The sequence below is a fragment of the Apteryx rowi genome, unplaced genomic scaffold, assembly GCF_003343035.1.
Source record: "Apteryx rowi isolate R43461 unplaced genomic scaffold, aptRow1 scaffold_119, whole genome shotgun sequence".
In the NCBI taxonomy this organism is placed as follows: domain Eukaryota; kingdom Metazoa; phylum Chordata; class Aves; order Apterygiformes; family Apterygidae; genus Apteryx; species Apteryx rowi.
Window position 1 is genome coordinate 1,343,712 of NW_020447408.1, and position 18,314 is coordinate 1,362,025.

General features: G+C 50.0%; 1 protein-coding gene across 28 annotated transcripts; it reads right to left on the reverse strand.

The window, feature by feature from the left end:
- Window positions 1-1,280: 1,280 nt before the first annotated feature.
- Window positions 1,281-18,313, reverse strand: AQP8 (aquaporin 8). 28 transcript variants are annotated; one of them, XM_026085029.1, is made up of 10 exons: window positions 18,053-18,313; window positions 15,075-16,473; window positions 14,484-14,790; window positions 8,796-13,585; window positions 8,606-8,694; window positions 6,132-8,517; window positions 3,535-3,661; window positions 2,571-2,785; window positions 1,793-1,927; window positions 1,281-1,418 (listed from the first exon to the last, which is right to left on the reverse strand). In XM_026085029.1, exons 6-10 carry the CDS (start codon window positions 6,680-6,682, stop codon window positions 1,376-1,378), a joined length of 1,071 nt encoding a protein of 356 aa, XP_025940814.1. In that variant the 5' UTR covers window positions 6,683-8,517; window positions 8,606-8,694; window positions 8,796-13,585; window positions 14,484-14,790; window positions 15,075-16,473; window positions 18,053-18,313; the 3' UTR covers window positions 1,281-1,375. The 28 variants fall into 28 exon arrangements, with proteins under 28 accessions (XP_025940814.1, XP_025940795.1, XP_025940753.1 ...); XM_026085010.1 differs by having other exon boundaries at window positions 15,075-17,729; XM_026084968.1 differs by having other exon boundaries at window positions 17,607-18,313.
- Between the last annotated feature and the right edge of the window lies 1 nt (window position 18,314).

The following is an 18,314-nucleotide window of genomic DNA, read 5'->3' on the forward strand; positions in this document are numbered from 1 at the left end:
CGTTCGGGCACCGCCTTGCTTCAGTGCCTGCAGAGCCCCGGGCTTTTTAGACAAATACGTCTTTTCCCCTGCCCGCTTTGCTCCCGGCCTCAGCTCCGGCAGGGATGCTGCTGGAGCCCCAGCGCTCATTCCTGGCGCTGGGCTCAGTGGGGCAGCACAAAGTCCTGCCCGCGGCGCGTCTTTCCCAAGGACAACCTCTTCCCTACATCCAGGCGGCAGGGCCACCACGGCTCGTGAGAGCCAGGAGAAACACCAGGCATTTCCATTAACCTCAGCAAATCCCGCCGAGCCTTGCCAAATGGGGACGTGCTCCCAGGACGCGCTCAGAAATTTTTACCCAAGAAGCTAAAGTTTGCAAAATTACAAGCGACTGAAGCCAGACGACGTCAGGCGTTCGGTGCTCTGCCCGTGAACGCTTGCAAGGACGGGGCTGCGTTAGCTAACGAACCTCGGAGAACAGGTCACTGTTAACACGCAGCCTGCACAGCACAAGCCGGGAGGTCCCCGTGGGGGATTCCGCGTGTGCCGTATCCGCATCCCGCCGTGCCGGGCCACGGGGCTCCCCGCGGGCCAGGCGATGGGAAGGCAACGCTGGCAGATGCGGAGACAAAACGGGGAGACCAAAAGCTGGAGCAGGGCAGAGCCCCGCAGCAGCCAGCCTGTGCCTGGCGCTGGCAGCTCCCGGCAGGCGCACGCATGCACACGGCAGCTAAGCGCACCGGGCTTCTTAATTAATACCGTCATTAAGAATTTAGACATCTAATAGCTTCGGCGCTGGTGAGTTATGCTGCACAGTCCCCAGGCGTTTCTACTCGACTCGGCTTTTCGTTGCCTTCTTGCGATTGCAGCAGGCTCCAGGCATGGCGTTCGGCACCCCGCGACCACGGCGAGGGATTCCCGGAGAGCAGCCGAGCCCCGGGCTGCCGGCAGGGCTGCGCTCGGAGCAGTGCGGGAACATCCCTGGCAGGACGGAGGCGGCGCACATCTGATCCCAGGGGACTGGCTGTCCTGGACCGTCAGGATGGGGGGTCCTGGACAGGGATGGTCATCGCAGAAGTGCCTCATCCTGAGCAGCTGTCGGCGATGCTGCAGCAGCAGGAGGGGCCGGGATCGCGGCTGCTCCTCCGGCCGCACAGGCCTTTCCAGCGCCGCCGGAACAACAGATGCTCGTTTGGGTTCAGTCGCTTTCTGTGGTTTCGGTAGTTTCAGGTGAACGGTCTCCCCCAATGCTCGCGACCGGGGAAAAGCAGAGGGGATCCCGGAGGAGCCGCTCCCGCAGCGCACGGAGGTGGAGGCAGGCGGGACGGGCTTTGCACGGAGCCGCCCCGGCTGCCCGCGGCATGCCGGAGCACAGCGCGCGCTCCCGCGCCCGGCCTCACAGCAGCAGCAGGCGGGTTTTCCGGTCGCCGAGCAGGAGCCTTTGGGGAGGTAAAAGAGAAAAATCGGGATCAACGTCTCCACCTTTGCAGGCATTGGAAACACGGAGATTGCGACCGCCCAGCTGCCCCCAGGCCTGGGTTTGCCCCGCGAGACGATGAAGAGGGAGCAGTGAAACTGCTGCGTTTGGGGACGGTTTGAACTGCCGTTTTCTCCTCCTCCTGGGGCAGAGGAGGCAAAGGAGCCTCAGACCCTTCTCCAGCCCTCTGGAAAAATCCACGACCGCAGCCGTCATCCACGGAGCAGGGAAACAGCGAGGGGAGCGCACGGGCCAGGCAGCACGGCCGGCGAGGCTCAGCCGAGGGGAACCTGGGAAAGCGGGAATTGCCCTGCACAGGGCCCCTCCGCCACGTACCTCACCAGGGCGCCGACGACGAGGCCGCCGATCACGGGCCCTACCCAGTAAACCCAGTGATAGTCCCAGTAGTTTGCCACCAGCGCCGGCCCGAAGGCTCTGGCTGGATTCATGCAGGCTCCGGACACGGCACCTCTGAAAGAGAGCGCAGTTGCAGCCGGCGCGGTGCAGCACGGCACTGCTCACCCCCAGGCACCTGCGCTTGCTCCCGGATGACCGAAAGCCAAGAGGGGAAATGCAGCCCGTGGGGTGGAAACGAGACACCCGAAAGCTAAGGGGGAAACCCAGCCCACGGGGCGGAAGCGAGAGCGCCGAGCTTATTTTGGGGCTTGGCTCTCAAGCAGTGAAAGCCCAGCGGCATGATGGCATTTACGGATTAAAGAAAACTGCAACAGATAAATATTTGCACACGAGGCTTGTGCAATGTTTGCATAGGAGCTCTGAATCCCGCTAGAGGGGGCGCTGCCTTAACTAAACAAGCCATTAACATTCATAATCGCGCGCGCGCTCATTATCCGATCGCGGCGACATGAGAGGCAGCCYGCTCGCCCGCAACGCACGCACGCCCGTCCGTCCCGCGGCCGAGCTTGGCAGCGTTTCCCAGAGGCGGCAGGACATGCAGCGAGGAAGCGGCTCCGAACAAGCCGGCTCCTGTTTGCTTAGGGCTCCCGACCGCAAACAGCAGCCCCGCTCCGCTTTTATCAGCCCGGAACGGCTCATTGGGAAGATCGGCCTGGCCAGGAAGCTCCGCGTGCCGGGGAAGGACCCGGGATCTCACCCCGCCAGGATGTCGGCCGTGACGGTGAAGCCGATGCAGAAGGGCGCCAGCGGGGTCCTGGTCTTCTCGTTGAGGGCCCCCATGCAGACGGCGAGGACCAGGAAGGCGGTCATGACGATCTCGCCCGCCAGCGCGGCGGGGACCTGCTCGTCGGCRGCGATGCTGCCCACGGCTCCTCCGCTGGCGTTGGCGTACCTCTCGCCGGCTGTCGCCGCCTGCACGGGGGGGGGGGGGGGAAGCGCCGCCTGCATGAGCCGCTCTGCAGATTGCAGCCTTTACCAGGCATATGCGCGCGCCGCTGGGACAGCGTGGGCGGACGGAGCAGCAGGTTAAAGAGGAGCTAATCTGATCGCTTTCCTCCTGAAAGCCAGCCCTAAGCGCCTGGCAAATATAAACTCATTAGTAACGGGCTCTCAGCTTGCCCCGAGATAATGAGCTAGCGACCGCTCGCCCCGGCGGCTCCGCGGGAATCGACCTGCCGCGGCCGCGTGCAAGCAGCACCACGCTGCTCAGCGCCAGCCGCCTCGCGCTCCCGAAAGGGGCAACATCAGATAGAAACTCGTGTTATAGAACAGCGCAGTCAGTGGAAATGGCAGACAGCTGCGGTGCCTGCAAACAGCTGAAGCTGCAGCAGCAAGGTGCATCGGCCTGCGCCTCGTTAGCAGCGATTGCAATCCCCCACGGAGCAGCTGCCATCAGGAATTAATCAGCCAAGCCCCACGGCGCTGCAGGGGCAGCACCCCCACGCTGGCAGACGAGCAGTGCATGGACCACGAGGGACTCGGGAGCAGACCCCAGGTGCCCGCCTCGCTGCACCGCCACGGGAAACATCAGTGCTCTTAACCGCAGGCAGCGGCGATGCCTCGACTCCCCCTCGCTCGCCCATCGCGCACCCCGGGGCGGAGCGGGAGGGGAGCCCCCGCGCCCCGGCCCTTCACCCGCGAGACCTTCCCCAAGTCCGTACCTTCGCCAGGGCGGCTCCTATCACCCCGCCGCAGAGCTGGGACACCCAGTAGGGAAGGAGCATGGTGATGTGCAGGGCGCCGACCAGCCAGGCGCCCAAGGACACGGCGGGGTTGAAGTGGCCTCCGCTGCAACGGAGAGGGGAGAGGAGCGTCAGCACAGGATTCGGCCGCTGCCTGCCCCCTTCCTTCCGTGGGGCGGCCAGTCAGGCACACGCTCGCCATGGGCTGGAGCCACGAAAGCTTTTTAGCCCTTCCTGTGAGAGGGACTGTGCCAGAGAGCAGGATCTGGCTGGTCCTTTTCTCTGCTTGGAAGCAGCAGTGTTTTCGTACTGACAACAGAGCTCATAAGCCGCACTCCTAAAGCACRTGCAGGAGCTTCCTAATGCACTTGGAAGCACAGGTCTCAGGAGACCTCCAGGTACTTCCAGCTCTGCCAGGMGAGGTGCGAGGGGGAAGGGGTCTCTCCCAGCCTTGCACCGCGTTGCAGTCCCTGCGCAAGGACCTGGATGCTGCCGGCATTACACTGCTGCCTCCGCTCTTCAGCTGGAGCTTTGCTTGGTGCAGCAGCACATCCATCAGCACTCGCTTCAGAGCAGCTGCTTGGAGAGCAAAGGCTCAGGGAGGAAAGCAATTCCCTCTTACATCCCTCCCCACAGTGCCCCTGCCTGCAGCTCCGAGGAAGCCCCGAGCTGGCCACGGCCGGAGAGCTGCTGCACGAGGAGACGCAGGGCAGGGTGGTGGAGCYGAGCGACCTCGGGCAAGCACGAGGATCCGCCAAGGCGGGAACTGCTGCTGACAGCATTCAAACGAGGAGGCAGCAGGGACCTTCTTCCTTCCTCACTCTGGTTCGTAAAGCCAGAGAAATCCAGGAGGGAAGCAAAGATGCTCTGAGGTCTCACATCTGCCTCCCATGCCGGAGCAGACGGCTCCTGCAGGACCCCRACAGCTCTCTGGTCCCCCCCGCCTTGCGGCAGCAGCCCCCAGGGCAAAGCGTGGCAGCGCCCGAGATGGTTCTCGCCTGTCAACAGGGGCCAGGGAGGCTGCAAGCAGCATCGCAGCCCTGCCAGCGGCGCATCYGAGCCTTTCCGACAGAGGCCGGAGCGCGATCGGACAGCCCTGCCCCGGCGAGGGGTCTGCGCTGCGCCCAGGGCTCGCCGGCTCCTGCAGCAGCAACCTCCCGCCTGGCGACAGGGCCRAAACCGTCCGTCCCCGAGAGCACGTGCAAGATGAACTCTGATACCTTTTAATTAAAACAGATTACCACGGGACACTCGTTAATGAACAAGTTTCGTAACCAATCAGCCCTAATAATAATTGCTGTTGAAGCTGATGAGTCAGAGTGTCTAGGAACTATAATTATATCTTATTCTTCAGCTGTAATTAAAGAGCTATCATACAAGGGTAAAAACTTGTGGTGTTTAGCCTAGTAAACCTCTCAGCCGGAAGGAGATCTAGCTGCTGGCTGCAAATACTCTCGGGAAAAGCAGGAGCTAAAGGAGCTAAAGGAAAACGTCCTTGCGGATAGATGTAGGCTGGAGCAAGCTGGCAGCAAATGTGCACAGCCAGGCCGGCTCGTCTCCCATCTCCCGCTGAGGATGAGCACGGCAAAGCCGCCTCTGCGAGAGGCAGGCCAGCGGGGAGGGAGGCCAAGCAGAGCCCGTGCACCCGCTCAGTGCGCAAACCGCAGAGCCTGCAACCGTCCCTTGCAGCCCAGCTACTTCTCAGCAACTGCTGAAGCCCCACGGAAAGGTTTGCACAGGATCCCATGGGAAAGGGGGAGGCCACGGGACACCCATTGCTCCCTCCCTTCGTCCTGGAGGACAAAGCACAGAGGCGGTCAGACTGAAGCAACGAAAAGCAACGCTTTTCATGCCGAGGGAGGCCTGAAGCCCTGGGTCTGCAAGGAATCACCGGCATGGGGCAAGCCGGCAACCCCGGCCGGGCTTCTCATCATGAAGCCACTTTGTGCCACCTCCTTCCCCTGCAGCTTTGTGGCCGCTTGGGCTGCAATGGGCATTCGAGTCCACCCTGGCGCAGGGATAAATCGCCAGCTCCTCACATGTCATTGCACAAGCATCAGCCAAGGGTGTTATTCCCTCCTAATCAGGCGCTGATATAATATCAGTCACTTGGATCTGGGCTCGGGTGATTGCACGCAATCCTTAACCACCAGCCCTTTCCAACCCAGGAGCAGGCTCGTATCCAGGGCCAGCGCCCTGCCGAGGGGGGACAGCTCGGAGACGCCGTTTCCCACCCAAGCTGCGCAGATCCCATCAGGAGACCCTCAGAGAAGGGTATGAAATTCCACARGGGCTATTTTAGCATCACCGTTCAGAGTAAATCTATATCTTCATTAGAGTCAAACAACACCTTCTTCAACTAGCAGGTTTGTCTAAGTGTTGCTTTAGAGAGCTGGAAACTATTTGTAAACAGAATCCAAAATTTCCACCTGAAGATAGGAGTAATTCATTAAGGGCAAAATGTCTCACTGTGATGTCCTTTTAAAAGGAAATGTCTCTGCTTTTCAAAATGATGTTTTCCTTCCAGTTTTGGCTTTTTTTTTTTTTTTTTTTAATAAAAAAGGGACCCCTCTCACCTGATGTTCCCCAGGACAGCGATGCTGAGCCCCAGGGCCAGCCCGTGCGCCAGGGCGGGCTGCAACCTCCCCGTGCCCTCCACGTTCTCGATGACGGAGGCGCAGCCGATGAAGATGAAGAGCGCGCTGCCCAGGAGCTCGGCCACGCAGGGCTGCACGTAGCGCTCGTACCAGTTGGGCTTCGGAGGCTGGAGCTTGGGCACCTCGTCCACCTGCATCTCCTTCAGGGTGGTGGGACCGTGCTCCTCGGTGGCCATGAGGGGAGCTGGAACGAAGCAGAGAGCACCGATGGCCCCGGCCCCAAGGGTAGTGGAGCACACTTGGCACCAAAGACCTGCTGCAGACCGGGGGCTTGGAGAAACCAGAAACAGGTCACCCCGGCAAGTCTTTGCAYGCTGTGAAAGCACCAGACTCCTGTCCTTCACCAAATCCCCCCTAGACACATCCCATAGCTGAGGAAAGACTCCTGGTACGGGCACCAAGCAGTCCTTCCACTCCCAGTTCAGCGCAGCCAGTCTGGAAGGAAGAAAATTCCAGTGTTTCTCACRCATTTCCCTCCTGGGATACTCACCCTCTGCGTACTTGGTTCTGGGAGCTCCCGACGCCAGCCTGGCCCTGGTGCAGAGTGAGCAGTGCACCTGGAGAAATAACTTACTTATCTCGCTGAAATCCTGGAATGCTCCCGCTTGACGTGTATGAAGAGGTAACGGATAGGAGGCTCCAAAAAAAAAAGAAAAAAAAGAAAAGGAAAAAAAGGCAATAAAGTCTGATAGGCCAGCCCCCAGGAATATAAAAGCTCTTTATCACTGCAGTTCCTTGGTTCAAGGTTTTGTTTTTTCCATGGATTTTTTTTTTTTTTTTGGTTTAGGGATTGCTGCCAAGGCTGAGGATGTGATTCTTTCCACGGTGTGAGCTGTAGGTACAAGAAGCGCTAACACCTTCCCGAAGACCAGCTGGCCTGGTTTACTGGGCAGCTCTCTTGCTGCCGCTTTTGCTGCCAGCAGGTAGCACGTGCAGAGCAGCCCACGGCGTTGCATGCAGGCGGGCGCTCGTGCGTCTGCACGGTGCCCTAGGAAGTGGTCTGTGCAGATCTGGGGAGAGGAAAAACACTCCTCTGCCCAGAAAAYATTTGAAACCCATATTCCTGACCAAGGCTCAGCTCCTTGTAAGAAGACTAAGCGTAAGCCCAGGCTTAGCATGAGACTCCGGCGCAGTGTCAGAGCTAACCTTGCTGAAACGAGCAGGAGAGGAACCCAAGCTCCTCAGAGCCAGCCTAGCACTGAGCTGCGTCTGGATTTAAGCATGTAGAGCAGACACCTTCTTCAGCAACTGCCCTGCCTTTGGTAAGTTTGGGCTTTGCAGGCACACAGGATTTACTTCATATTACTACATTAACGCTAAGGGGCTCTAAAACCTCAAAGACAGCATCAGCATGGAGAAACCTGCCACCTTACCTCTTCCTACAGATCCCAAGGGGCAGGTAAAGTAATTATTTGCCTCAAATTACAAAGGAAGCCTGTGCAAACCACAGATCAAAGCCATTTCCCCTAAACCTCAGCCCATGTCCTGCCTAAACCAGAGCTCCTAAAACATGGTCAGCCAGCCCCCATGGCCCACTGAGCCCTGTCCAGGGACCATATCCCCTGGACACTGTTTTCAACTACAAGATTGTTGGCAAGGGTGTATAGGGACCCACTAGCAATGCTGAGAGTTGACATTGGTCCAATAGTAAAAAAAAATAAAGTAACAAAACCCCCCTAAGGAATCACTGCACAGATTGTCCACAGCAGCTGTTCCTGGAGGGGAGGACCAAGAAAGCCTGGCTCAGGTCACAAAGCAGAGGATGTGGAGACACATGGGCAGGATGGCCGTGACGCCTCTGCCCGGCAGGGGATGTTGGGGACCAACATGCAGTGACAGGTAAAGCAGAAACTGCCCCGGTGACGGAAGGCCCACGTCCCTGCAGCACAACGTGAGCACTACAGCTCTTGCATCAACCGGCAGGAATCTGCCTGGGATCCGAATCAAGATGCTAAATATCCACCAGGAGATGAGCACTGTGGCATTTCACCTCCTTGAGCAATCGTTTGCAATGTTTTATGTTTGTGGTGGGTAATTAAGGATTCGGGTTTATAGACTTTTTTTTTCTCTTTTAACTAAGGGTAAAGAACGCCATGGACTTTTTATGATGTTTTCACAAGACACAGGGGATAGGAAGGAAATTTCCACTTGCCTGTTGCTGGGCCTGTGCCAGAGGAGGGTCAGCCCAGAGCTAAGGAGGAATCACAGTTCAGGCACCTTTAAAGGAGCCTCTGTCAACTCTTCCCCTTCCGAGGTCTCATTTTCTATAGACAAAAGGTCTTGGCAGCAGGTTCAATGGAGATCACTGAAAGCAAGTAATGGGGTTGGCTGGTCTTTGAGGCTCCTTTTCCTTTGAAGCCTCCTATACGGAGCTGTGGAACAAAAATACTTACTTGATCCCATCTCCTCAGCTTGCAGAGCACAGTGACCTTGAGGAGGTTTCCAACAGGTACCTCAAATCCATCTGTCATCATGCCTCACACTGCAGTCAGATGAGAGTTTTATTAAGAGGGGTTTTAACTTGGGCAAAAGGAATCCAGATTTGATTTACTTTTCAGGGTATTTATTATGAAAGATAAATACACGAATATCCAGATTTCATCTGGTGCTTAACAGCAGCTCTCAAAGCACTTTACAAAGGATGCTGGTATCACTGGCGTCACTTCGGCACATGGGAGCACCAGGAAGAGGCTGAGCTGCCCAAGGTTATCCAGCAGCATCTGACAGCACAGCCAGGAGGCCTGGCCGGATCTGCTGAGAGCCCATCTGCTGCTCTGCTGTGAGGCAACTGGCCATTTTCCACATCTGTTGTCGCTTGCACAGGTGCAGGAACTCCCCGATGGCAATGCCATTACACCTGGACAGAGGCAGTGCAAGGCCCAGACATTCAGGCTTCTGGAGATTTTCCCCAGAGGAGCAATGGTTTCAGAGCACTGGAAGGTCACAACCCAAAACGGAGGATTAACTCGGCGTCCTTGGCTTTTAAACATTTACCATTATTGTTTGGGGAACAGGGGTGTTTGTGTGAACCTCCTGAAGGAAATGCTCTACGTTCAAAGGAATTACTAAGCACAGGAATGAAACAGCACAAAACAGAAGTGCAATACTGAGGGAACTTTTTTCCTATTTGTAAAAGTTTCACACAAACAGCTCTGCACAAAATGCTAGTCAGAACTGTCTAGACATCTGACATCTGCCATGCAGGACTGAAAAATCATGAGAAGGTACTGGTTTGAAAAATTTCAGCAGTGGGTAAAACACTGACTGATTTGTTTTGGAAGATTAGAGAAAGCAATATTTTTTTGCAGGGCCATGGCTGATGTATTACTAACAGAATAGTTCAGTTAGGAGTTTCTTGCCTTTCTTACTGAAGGCCAAGGAATACTGCTTGCTTTAACCACTCTACCTCAGTGTAAACACAGTTACAAGGGAAGTAGTGCTCTGCATGTGTAATTCAAGTTAACCTTAAAAACAGGAACAAAAATAAAACAATAAAGTAATGACAATTTTTTCCAGTAGCACCTGTCAGCTGTGGCTCTTAAAGTGCTCTCAAGCACATAAAACCCTCATGAACTTCACCCTCACCTTGGGTGAATGAGGCCTAGCAATCCCTTGGCTCATCACCAAAATACGTATGACTTCATGTGACAGGGCAGGCAGGACTGAGGCAGAAATAAACCCTGACAGCACGTGCAAGGCAGACAGGCAGGAAAACACAGATTAGGCACATGGGAATTATATAGTTTTCAGCCATACTACAATGGGAAGTGCCAGAGGAGCGCATAGGACCAAGGGACTTGGATCATGCCTTGAGCAAGATGACCACAGGCAAAGCAAGAAACTCCTTGCTTGTGGTCCATGGAGGCGCCGAGGGAATGAATGACATTCAGCCCGTTCTGCACTGCCTGGACCGCCCCCTGCAAGCAGCAGTTTACAGCAGCGATGTAAATGATCTATACTTATCATCACAAATGGAAGGGGTCTTGACAAAAATATATATAACCATATAAAGCTGTTCTACTAGACCCTTTGTGGCATTTGCGTAAGCATTTACAAGCAAGTCAATTAAGCAAAATACAAGTTACTTGACGTACAAAACATTAGGGAGCTGAAAGAATCATCTAGCTTAACCTGATCGTAGACCACAAGCACTCGCATGCTTTAGTCATAACCACAGTACCAGCGCAACGCCACACAGCACACGCAGATGGATCGTGCCATAGCTTGCATCAGGTCTTTACGCACTTGGATTTCTCTCATGTTTAACCTGAGCTGCGATTTCCCTGGACTTGTAACTGCTGAGCCTAATACATTTCTTTTGTACATTTTCCTCCACTGATTGCAGCAGACCCCCAAATTAAATTACATCTTAACATAACTCCTATGCTAATTCTGAGAGGAAGCTGCTCAAACACCTGTCTTTTGTTCAGGGGTGCCACTAAGAGGCAAAGAAAACAACCCTTTTCATAGCACCCTTTGCCCCTCACAGATAACATTAAAGACTTGGCAATCAACCTACTCTGCAATAAGATTAGTTCTGTTAGCTGCATACAAACTACACTGATGGGAAAAGGCGTGGGGATGAGAACAGATAAATCTGTTCATATTAGCAGACATTTATTTTTGTCTTTGTTTGTGCTTGCACTGATAATGCGGATTTGTCAAATAAGTGACAACAGCAACTGTCATTTAGTAAAGAAAGTAGTACACAAGCAACAGCTTAGAGAAATCGTTTTAGGAACTATATAGACACATTTTCTGATATCCATCCACCTGGGCAGAAAAAGTCAGAATACCCTTATTTACCCCAGCAGCTCCTAAGGAATGCTTCATTCTGCTTCTCCTTGTTCTATCACACAGATCCGTAGCCTCTCTTTTGGTTGTTTTTCTATGGGAAATGTAACACTCAAACTCAGTAAAGCACTGAAGCAGATACTTAAGATACATGCTCAAGTGCCATTAACACTGAACAATGCTTAACTGTAGGAATTAAGCATACGCAGAGTCTTTGTTGAATCAGAACTGGTATATTTTACAGTAAAGACTTTTCAGACTAGATATCTATAAAAAGTTGCCCACAACGTATTTAGGTGCTGCACAATGCTATTGCTACAAAGACTGATCCCATCATAGCCAGCATCTATGTTCAACTCTGTTTTAAAAAGCAATAAAGGCAGCAAAGGCAATTCATTTGACAGTGCCTTATCTTTACAGTATTTATCTTAGAGACTGATAGTCCAATGGTTACACAACTGTTACTGAATGAGAACTTGCAGAATTATTTGCAGCTAGTAGCAGTAATACAGGTTTACTGACCTCTGCACATTTAGAGATCCTATTGCATAATACTTTTACTTGGAATTGCTACAGTAATGCTTGAGCACAGATGGAAATTTCCAAGAGTTTTTAATACAGATTTACCATTTTCTGTTAGAAAACAGGGACAGATTTGGGTCAGTTCTGCAGACACAGAATAGACTGGTTTTGAGAAGGGAAAATAACCAGTAGGATGAAGCCACCCTTAGATCTTAATTCTGATACTTAAAAACAACCAAACTTTCAAAGAGGGAATGATGCTCCTAGTGCCTTTCAGTGCATGTGCACACCACCTTCCCAGGAATGATTAACACTTGGCTCCCAGGAAATATCCTGCAAGTATGATTACAGCAAAGCATTTCAGTCCTCAGTAACAGAGTTTCCCTATGCCACAGCAGCACAGAGACCTAAGAAATCTTGTAAGCACAAAATTAGGAACCAGGAGTTTTTGGAGAAGCTTGAAATGCTACGCACTAAGCTAGTAACTGCTTTTCATTCAGTTCCTACATAGAAACAGCTGGATACTTCCTACAAGGAATTGAATAACTGGGTTTTCTAGAAGGAGAACATTTCTTCTATTGATCTTTTAGAACTAAGTAGGCAACACACAGGCATCGGTTACTTAAACAGAAGACTAGCACAGTAGAGTCTTATGTCCTAAGCTGTGGTCGAATTTTGGGTCCCTGCTGGCGGACAGAGCTAGGATCAACACCCAGGAGTCAGCATGAGGATTTTCTTGTACCTGTCAGGAAAAATTTGTGGCAGGAATCTTAAAAGGCAGGCAAGGGCCACATGCTCTCACTCCTGCAGTTTGTCATGGCAACCGGACTCGGACTCCTCATCCTGTAAGTGCTTCAGAATCACAGATGCACAGAGATGCAAATAGGGTTAATAGCGGCTTGCTTCAAAAACAGTGAGCACAACTAGACAATTCTTTCCGCTGTCCCCATCCTGCTATTCACATCCCCTCCTAGAGCTCGTTAAACAGGCCATTCATTCACACACACCCACACACCAGCCCAAACCTCTCGGCTGCCAGAATTGTGCTCTGGCAGTCAACGGGTCATTCTCCTCTTAGATCTTTCTGCAGGGCCACGGTTTGCCTTTCTGGGGTCCTGCCTGGAGGCCACACACAGCCAAGCCTCTCTGAACGCACTGCACGCAGGGGGACAGCCCTATCCAGCCTGCAATCTAAACACAAGGACAGGGGAAAAGATGCAACTTTTCAGGTGCTTCACAACCAGTCAGCAACATAGCTAGGAACATTACAGGTTCCTTACCGTAGGAGACCTGCATGACAACTCTTCCTATTGTTTTCATCTAATCTCCTATTGTTACCTCATTTAGGGACAAAAAAACTACATCCAGTAGAAGAGAGGAAACTATCTGAAGTACCCTTAAGCGATTTTCAACAAAATGACAAAGCTGTGGCTATGGCATGGAGACCAGAGCTAAACTCAGGGCTCATAGGAGATATGCCAGTAGCAAAGACGACAGAAGTGCCCTTGTCTAGGGGTAGGTATCAACTAAGTCTGGCTGACAGCCTCTTCTGTCAGCACAAAGTGTCACTGGCATTGACTCCACCAAAGACCACCAATCAGCGGCTCAGGCAGGCAGTGCCAGACCAGGCAGTCACAAAATCCTTCAAGCACCAGAAGCTGCAAGCTGGGCAGGAGACTAAAGGGAATATATGGAGCTCCTGCACCGTAGTTGGCTGGTTGTGGAAGTGCAGTTGACTCTCACCTTGCAGTTTACTCAGGCTTAACTTATTCTTTTTGTTTAAACAAACCATTTGCAGGTGTGAATTCTGCTGTACTGTCAAGACCAATAATCTGGGCAAAAGGCTGTGTCACCAGCAGAAAATGGAGAAGAGATTAACCGAGCAGTTCCAGGGTGACACTACTGGCAAACAGTGATGCAAACCACAGCAAGAAGAAACAGAAGGCAAAGGCCATCTCTTTCCTCAAGAATGTTTCTCAGTCTTTTTCAGCTAGTAGTTTTCCAGCAAAGTAGCATTGCTTCAGCTGCACCAGGTACTCTCCAAAAGCAGATATTCCCTGAAGAAAGGTGAAAGATTTATTTATTTTAGTGTAATCATGAGCGCTAGACTGYCCCCACTCATCTTCTCCCACAAGTTCCCTACAAATCCCAAATTCTTTTGATCCTATTGTAACCCTGAAGCACAATACGACCTACTTTCTCCACCAAGGTTGGCAATCAAGCTAAAAGAGACTCTTGAAGAGTTCTTATAGGAATTAGTACCTTTCTCCCAGCTATCTGCCAAACCTTTTAGCTAAACAGCTGTGAGACAAAGTCAGATTCACTCAAAGACGGAGTGAAGCACCTATCGTGCCTTTCATCCCACTATAACAGTTTTCCTCCTATATTACATTCTTCAACGCTTCACTCAGGTGAACCTAAAGAACCCGATTAGCAGAAATGCCACCAGGATCTGCCTCATACCAGCAGACACCTCATTTCCAAATGCAGAAAGAATCAAATCACCACAAATAAGTGGACAAGAAAGACTGCGACCGATAGAGCACTGGACTGTCTCCTGTAGCGAACCACATTCAAAGCCTGTATGTATCAAAAAAGCAAGTTTGGTGGTTCTGTCTTGGATGTCCAATTAGCTCAGAGGGAACGCATTGGTTCCAGAGCAGGTAAGACTTCAGTCTGGTTCCCCCTCATAAAACTGGGGTAAAGATGTGTTCCAAGAGGCTCAAGGTGCACGCTGTCAAAAGGGCTTCTGCCAATATTAGATTTATGGTATAGATGGGTCTTACATGCTATTATGTGATTGTTCATTTTTAATAAAATGAAATCAGGAGGATAGTTTTGTTGCCACAGCGYTAGCATTAGTCACTGCACAAAGAGACTGCTGTAGTGCAGAGGGTGTTACAGGGTTTTTGATTTTTGTTTTAATCCYCGATTCTTACTAATGGAGATACTAACAGTCATGCAACCTGCCCAACTTTGCTATGAGCACATTTGTGGAACTTCATTTTGTCTTGTTTCTCACATCATATTCAAACGCTTCTGACACAGCTACTTCAGATGCTTTTTGCACCTTAATTCAAATCATGAGGTTTTTCAGGACAGACACCATCTCTGAACGCTCGTACAGCACTCAATACAGGTGTGACTAGCCAGCAAGTCAGATCAGAGCCATTTGCAGACAGAGATCAAGGAGCAGGATATCAAAGAGTACCGCAGGCAGAATCAGGCATCTTGTCAGAGCTGCATAGAAGAGTCTCAAATCCTGTAAGGTTAGTCATCCATTAATAAGTTTTTATTCCATAAACTGCAAAGAAGATAATTGCATCTATCTGAACACACAAGAAAGTACTGACTAGCTCTTATATACATTAGAATGAAAATTTTGAGAGATCCTCAAATAGTCAAGAACAGTTAGGTACATGACGAGGTTGGAAGAGAGGAGAGATCTGCTCCCCAGGTGCTGGAAAGCCACAGCACAGCAGAGCCAGCACCATGCTTTGTTCCAACAGCAACAAAAAAAATCCAAATTCCATTTTCTCAGTTCACCTGAAGCAAAGGGAATCTGAAAYACAGCATCAACTGGCAGAACAACAGATCCCAGTTCAACCATGTTCCAAGTGCTACAGCCCATTCTGAAGAAGAAATTAAAACAGTCACTGTTGTTGTTTCAGGAGCATTCTACTGTTTCTTAAAAATGGAAACAAAGCAATAAAATGTCCAACCTCTAGTTATGCTTTTATAACATCACATCTTAAACCTCACAAATGACTCTGCAAGACAACACCCCCCCCACAGGAGCACAGCTCTCATGTGAGAGTCAAAGTATCTGCAGGTGGGAGGGTCTCATATGCTATAAGCTCATTAAAAGGAAGAAAAGCAACCTAATGGTCTGAAACATGATCCAAGATGTAATACTGATGATATCAAAAAGTTTGAAGATGACAGCATCCAAATAAAAGTTTTACCAGGATTTCAGACTCAGAAAAATACCTCCTGGGTAAAGGAAAAGGGCTGGGGATGAATGGGCATGAAGAAAAGCATCTCAAAATCCCAACCTAAATATACACCTGTAATATAACAGTTCTTTCAGAAAGCAGAGGCTTTTGTTTCCGAAGACTAGACCTCAAGTGTAGAACAAAAGAAAAACAAGTTTAACAGTCCAAACCAATTGTCAGTGAAGAGATTGTGTGTTATAAAGCCATCCCAGTTTTGGACAGCTCAAGACCTGGACCAGCAAATGAGTAAAACTGAGTAACAAGCTTTAGATAGAAATAAGCCAAGTTTCACAGCAGCACTAAACCACATTAGCAGAACCAACAAGTAAACTTTTACTAGATTTTGGTTCTTACCAGTAGAATCAGACCCGTATTTTAATGGAAATTTAAGTTGGTTTCATGGACTGCACATTCATAATAAAACTGCTGTTCCAAAAAATAGTGATTAATAGCAAGAGAGGACAAAAATTCTTTTACTTTTTCTAAAGCCCGTATCTCAGGCTAGGAAGAGACCCTTCCTGCTATTTTGTCAGCAGCACATTAGCATTAGCAAGCCCTTTCAGTTGTCCGACCCTGGCTCCTGAACAAAAACAGAAGGATACAGAGGGAGGACAAAGGTATGTTTCCATAAGGAATCTTTTCACAATTTTTATGCTCTGAATAGTTACTGTGGATATAATTTTGCACTGTTAAGTTTTTCAAATGAAGTTTCATCAGCATAATTATTCCTTGTGACCCTGATACTCTTGTCTTTTGGCAGTTATCAGTGAGTTGTCCTTACTTAAATCCAAGGTTCCAGTACTCACTTGCAGACCTTCAGAGGTCTATTTCTTGCACTGACCTTCTAAAGTGGTAGACACCAGCAAACTAGATGCTCGCTGCTATTCCTCCTTGACAGCCATCTGGACTGCTTTGTAACTTGTGCTCCACAACTCCTGCACCATGCTTAGCTGCCAGAAAGAATACCAGCAACAGCAAGTAAAGGCAAAACTGGCTTCATACCCTTACATCATAATTAAAGCCTTATGAAAACTAAATAGCAAGTGTTTCTCCCTCACCTGCAACATCTTGATTTAAAGTCTATGGGGAATAGGGTGCCAATTCAGGTAGTAAGAGAAAAGTGGTATCAACTACAGCATCTTATGCAGCCCTTTTTTATGCCTGCTGAATATCTGCTCTTTGCACAGCTACACAGGTCAACTCAGGAGAAACTGTGCACTAAAGATGGGGATAGAGGCATGCTGCTTTTTTCTTTTTCCAGGTCACTGGCATAGATGCTACATTTAACTAGAGAGTAAGTTTGAAGGATTCTGAGGTGGTCTAATTAAGACTGATTCATAGATCCTTGTTGAATTTAGCTCCTTGGGTTTATGTTAGGATATGACAGAGCAATTGCACAGTGGGAATGGAAAAAAAGAAAAGATTTGAAAGTCAGAAGAGTGTGAAACCAGAAGGCAGAAAACAGAAGCTGCAGGCCATTAAATGCAGCAGGCTAACTGCCCCCTGCTCCCCAAGAAACAAAGGTTCATCAGCAAGTCTGCTTTCCCAGTATAGAGAGCAGGCAACTGCAGTGGGAAACCACCCAGTGGCAAACCCTATAGCCTCTGGTTATAGTTGCTGTGCACAAGAAGAAACTTCARTGGTAAGGGGAAGAAGTGAGACAACTAAGTGACACTGTTCTGATCTCCAGCATGTGCAGAGAGAAAGGGTCAACACTTATGCAGACRCAGCTTGCACATGCCTCCTAACAGAAGGGGGGCACAGCTAAGCTAAAACACATAAAAGGTGCAGGCATAAGCATACCATTGAGATTGTTATCTAGGAAGCAAAGGTTATAAGCTCCTTTCACAGTTGCACAAAGCCTCCACCTCTTCTCTTTGGGGGAGGGGGGTTTAAGTGAACACTCTTCATAGACAAGCAGAGCATTAACTACACAGTGCATTTCTGTGCCTTATTGAAGAGACCAGCTTGACACAGACATAGCAGCAGGGTACCCTGTAGCTACCAGCAACTAAAACTGGCATGTTACTGTGAAAGATGAGAGCAGTCACGTGAAGGCCATTTCCTTTTACTATTTCTGTACCTCTGAAATTAAGACCGTCACTTCTAAGAACTGTTTAGTTTTTCTGGAATCTCAGTGTCCTTCTCCCCTAGTCCTCCAGTCCAAAGCCATGTATAAGTATTTCCAAAGCCAGGCATTTTTACACTACGGAGAATCACAAACAGTACTAAAATGGTTTCATATACTTGCAACTGCTTAAAAAAATGCTCTTGTAGAGGCATTTGGTGAGATACAAATGATGCAAAGTCACTAGATCAGATATGAATAGGTAATTACTGATGAGTAAGACATTGGGCAAATTATAAATACTAGACATTTATTTTTCTTATAGGAAGGATGYAAGATTCTATTTCAAACAACAGGGTGGGGCTTTTTGTTCCCATTGAGTTTCTTTTAAGGGGAAAGAATAGGAAACTGGTGTAAAGATACTGCCAGAAGCAGCACACATGTAGATGAATGTTTCTTACCTTTACAATCCCAGTGCTGAACTGGCAAACTAAGCCCCTTCCAGTTAAATAAAGTCTGCTTTAACATCATCCAGTTTCTTGTACATCACTGACTAAGAATCATAGAGTCCTTTCTTATTTCACTCTTCCCCTACAAAAACAGACCAAATAGTGACAGCCTTGTCACAACAGTAAAGGCCTGGAGAAAGCCAGCAGGCTGACACTTCATAAAAATGAAACCTGAATAGAAAGRTTAACCTTCACAATCAGCTCTGCACAGTGC